Consider the following 2,901-nt stretch of genomic DNA (forward strand, 5'->3'; position numbering starts at 1 on the left):
TTTTTAGCTTTTTATTCTAAAAATATCCTTCACAATTCACAATGACAGATAAAAAAACACCTTTCACTTAAATGACTTATGTAACTTCATTATTTTTCTTCTATTATATTTTAAATTAAAATGTATACAATATCAAAACAACTAACAAAAGGATTTCTTTAAGTAGAAAAATTGAAATAAACGACAAAATCATGACGTTACCCGAAGGATTATACTATGTTTTATCAACAGTTTATTTTAAAATGGGAAGGTTAGCAATTACCTGTAACGTACAGAAAGGTCAACCGATACCTGAAGAATGCGACTGTAATCAATTTAGATTAGAATTCCTTAAAGCTCATAATGAATATCGAAACAATCATGGTGTGCCTCCATTAACTCTAAGCGATGAAATTTGCGATTATGCTCAAGAATGGGCAGAAGCTTTGGCAATTGGGGACGCTTTGTTATATCGCAAACGTCCCCGCTATGGAGAAAGTATAATGTCCGTCTATTCAAACGATCCTCATTTTAAAATCTCTGGAGACTTTCCAGTTAGTATTTGGTACGATCAAAAAAATGATTTCACTTTTGGAGCGGAACCAGAAGATTCAAAATCTGATCATTTTTGTCAAATGGTTTGGAAGAACACAAAAAATATAGGTATTGGTTTGGCTAGAAGTGAATCAGGATCTTATTACGTAGTCGCTAATTATCATCCCACAGGAATTCGTGCGGGGCAATATGTTGAAAACGTACTTCCTGACGCAGGAGACACTAAACCTCCAAGCTTTATCGATGAAAGCAAAAAGAAGATGCAGGAAGTACAAGAGGTAATCGATAAAATGGAACAGGGCGATCCATCTGCTTTACCTGATTTAACAAAAGAACTTCAAGGAAAAGCACAAGATGTTGTTGATACACTTTCAAAAATTAAAGAAGAATCTGAGCACATCAAAAACGTACCCGACCTACAGAATGTTAAAGATAAAATAGACGAAATAGCATCTACATGGCAAAATATCGCCGAAATAAACCCAGAAAAACAAACTGGGGAAACGAATGCTGCGTTAGACGAAATAATTGGCGCCATATCGGAATTTGGAGAAAAAAGAGAACAGGCAATTCAAATGGCAGATGTTACTGATGATGCGAGTGCCAAAGCGGATGCATTGATGCAAACTATTGGAGATATGAACGCAGATGCCGAACGTGTGCCAGAATTATTTGAAGAACTTAAAGGCAAAATGTTAGAATTGATACAAGCAATTGATAACATAGATGAAAAACGAACATTCGGCATTCAGATCCCCGGTGTTGCTGATAAAATTATTACCAATATTGACGTTTTAACCAATGCTGCGGAACAACTGAAAACGGACGAAGAATTTGTTCAAGAACAAGCAGATATTGTTGGTGAAGTTGACCAGAAAACGCAAGAAGTTGTCGAAGCTGCTGAAGAAATCAAAGCTTTTCATCTGTAGTAAAAAGAAGTTTTTGCTATTAGACAAATTTTGGTAAGTCAGTTAATTTTAAGCACATTACAAATAAAATAATGGGGATGTTAATAGTTTTAGTTATTTTATTTATATTCTGTTCTCTAAACTATTAGTATCTGTTGTGATATAAGGTGTGACAAAATAAAGGCATCCAATTTTTCCAGGTTTCACCTTAAAAAAATAATTTTAAATTAAACATTACATTTAATTGTAGTATTCGTCAAGAGGCGACCACTATTTTTTCTAGTTTCAGTTTAATCTTTAACATGTGTTAGATTTGTCATTGTTTTGAAGTAAACTTAAGGCAACATAATTATTAAAAACTGAATATTTGAATGGTGATTCAATCATGTGTATACCATTGATTAATGCCTTCATAATCGAATTATGTATTTTACCGTATCTTATATAAACCGTAACTATCTTTATTCAAATTTAAAATTACTTTGATTCTGGAACGTATTAAAAATTTATTTCTGTTTTTAGAAATGAGATTTGGATTCAAACAGATTTTATTGTGAGGTATAAAGAAAAATTCATTCGCCACAAAATTCTCTCAAAAAGTATGTATATTCAAAAGAAGTTATTGTATAGTATCGTACCTAAGAATCATGTACGAATGTGAAACATAAAATTATTGTAAATATTCCTTGCTGAATAATGATGTATTGTTGTTAAATTAAATTAAACGTATTAATAAACAAAAATTCTACGTAAGATCGAAATGATTATTACATCCTTTTTTTTCAGTTTCCTTCTCGTCCACAATTTTTGATTTTTCTTTTTGATGATATTTTAAAAATCATGATTGATTCCTCTCCCCAAACCTTCCCCAATTGACCAAATCTTGAAGATCGCTGATTGTAGCAGAAATTAACAAAGTATGTGTAAATTCAAAACATTGTAAAAAAATGACTTTCTGCGTATGAAGCAAACGAGTATGATAAGGTTATTGGGTGTAGCGATCGGTATAAGAACAAAAAGAACTAAATTTTTCTTTGCTACATTTCGAAATTAATTATTTCTTCTACAAACAAAAAACTGCGAACCTTATCATCCTTATGTGAAGTTCTGCGATCAAAAAACTCCATCCAACGTATTCCGTAAACGAGTATTGCAAAATATGAAAATGAATTGAATTATGAAGGTAATGCTTCACAATATTCCAGTATTTATTTATGATTATAATATGAACTTTTTATTTTTAATCAGTAGTGGATTGTTCACAAATATCTGCAAAGTGTTTAGTTTACGAGTTTAGTTTGAAACTAATAATAATATATTGACATCTTGGAGATGCATCAACTCTACTTTTCGTATGTATCGCGGTAAAACATTGGCTTCATCCATTAAACTGTTGCTGAGATGTTCTTTAATCCGAACGAGATGGTTTGGAATAGGTACTTGATTCATCAACAGCGGT

At 31.8% G+C, this 2,901-nt stretch overlaps 1 protein-coding gene across 2 annotated transcripts; it reads left to right on the forward strand.

Moving 5' to 3' along the window:
* Window positions 1–58: 58 nt before the first annotated feature.
* LOC111413148 (putative leucine-rich repeat-containing protein DDB_G0290503) lies at window positions 59–2,195 on the forward strand. 2 transcript variants are annotated; one of them, XM_023044031.2, is made up of 3 exons: window positions 59–642; window positions 706–1,496; window positions 1,965–2,195. In XM_023044031.2, exons 1-2 carry the CDS (start codon window positions 192–194, stop codon window positions 1,461–1,463), a joined length of 1,209 nt encoding a protein of 402 aa, XP_022899799.2. In that variant the 5' UTR covers window positions 59–191; the 3' UTR covers window positions 1,464–1,496; window positions 1,965–2,195. The 2 variants fall into 2 exon arrangements, with proteins under 2 accessions (XP_022899799.2, XP_022899798.2); XM_023044030.2 differs by having other exon boundaries at window positions 59–1,496.
* Window positions 2,196–2,901: the final 706 nt, after the last annotated feature.

This window comes from Onthophagus taurus, chromosome 1 (genome assembly GCF_036711975.1).
Source record: "Onthophagus taurus isolate NC chromosome 1, IU_Otau_3.0, whole genome shotgun sequence".
Classification (NCBI taxonomy): domain Eukaryota; kingdom Metazoa; phylum Arthropoda; class Insecta; order Coleoptera; family Scarabaeidae; genus Onthophagus; species Onthophagus taurus.

What these genes read in the sequence shown, in the direction of transcription:
- LOC111413148 (XM_023044030.2), top strand. Translation starts at nt 192, where the DNA reads ATGACGTTACCCGAAGGATTATACTATGTTTTATCAACAGTTTATTTT.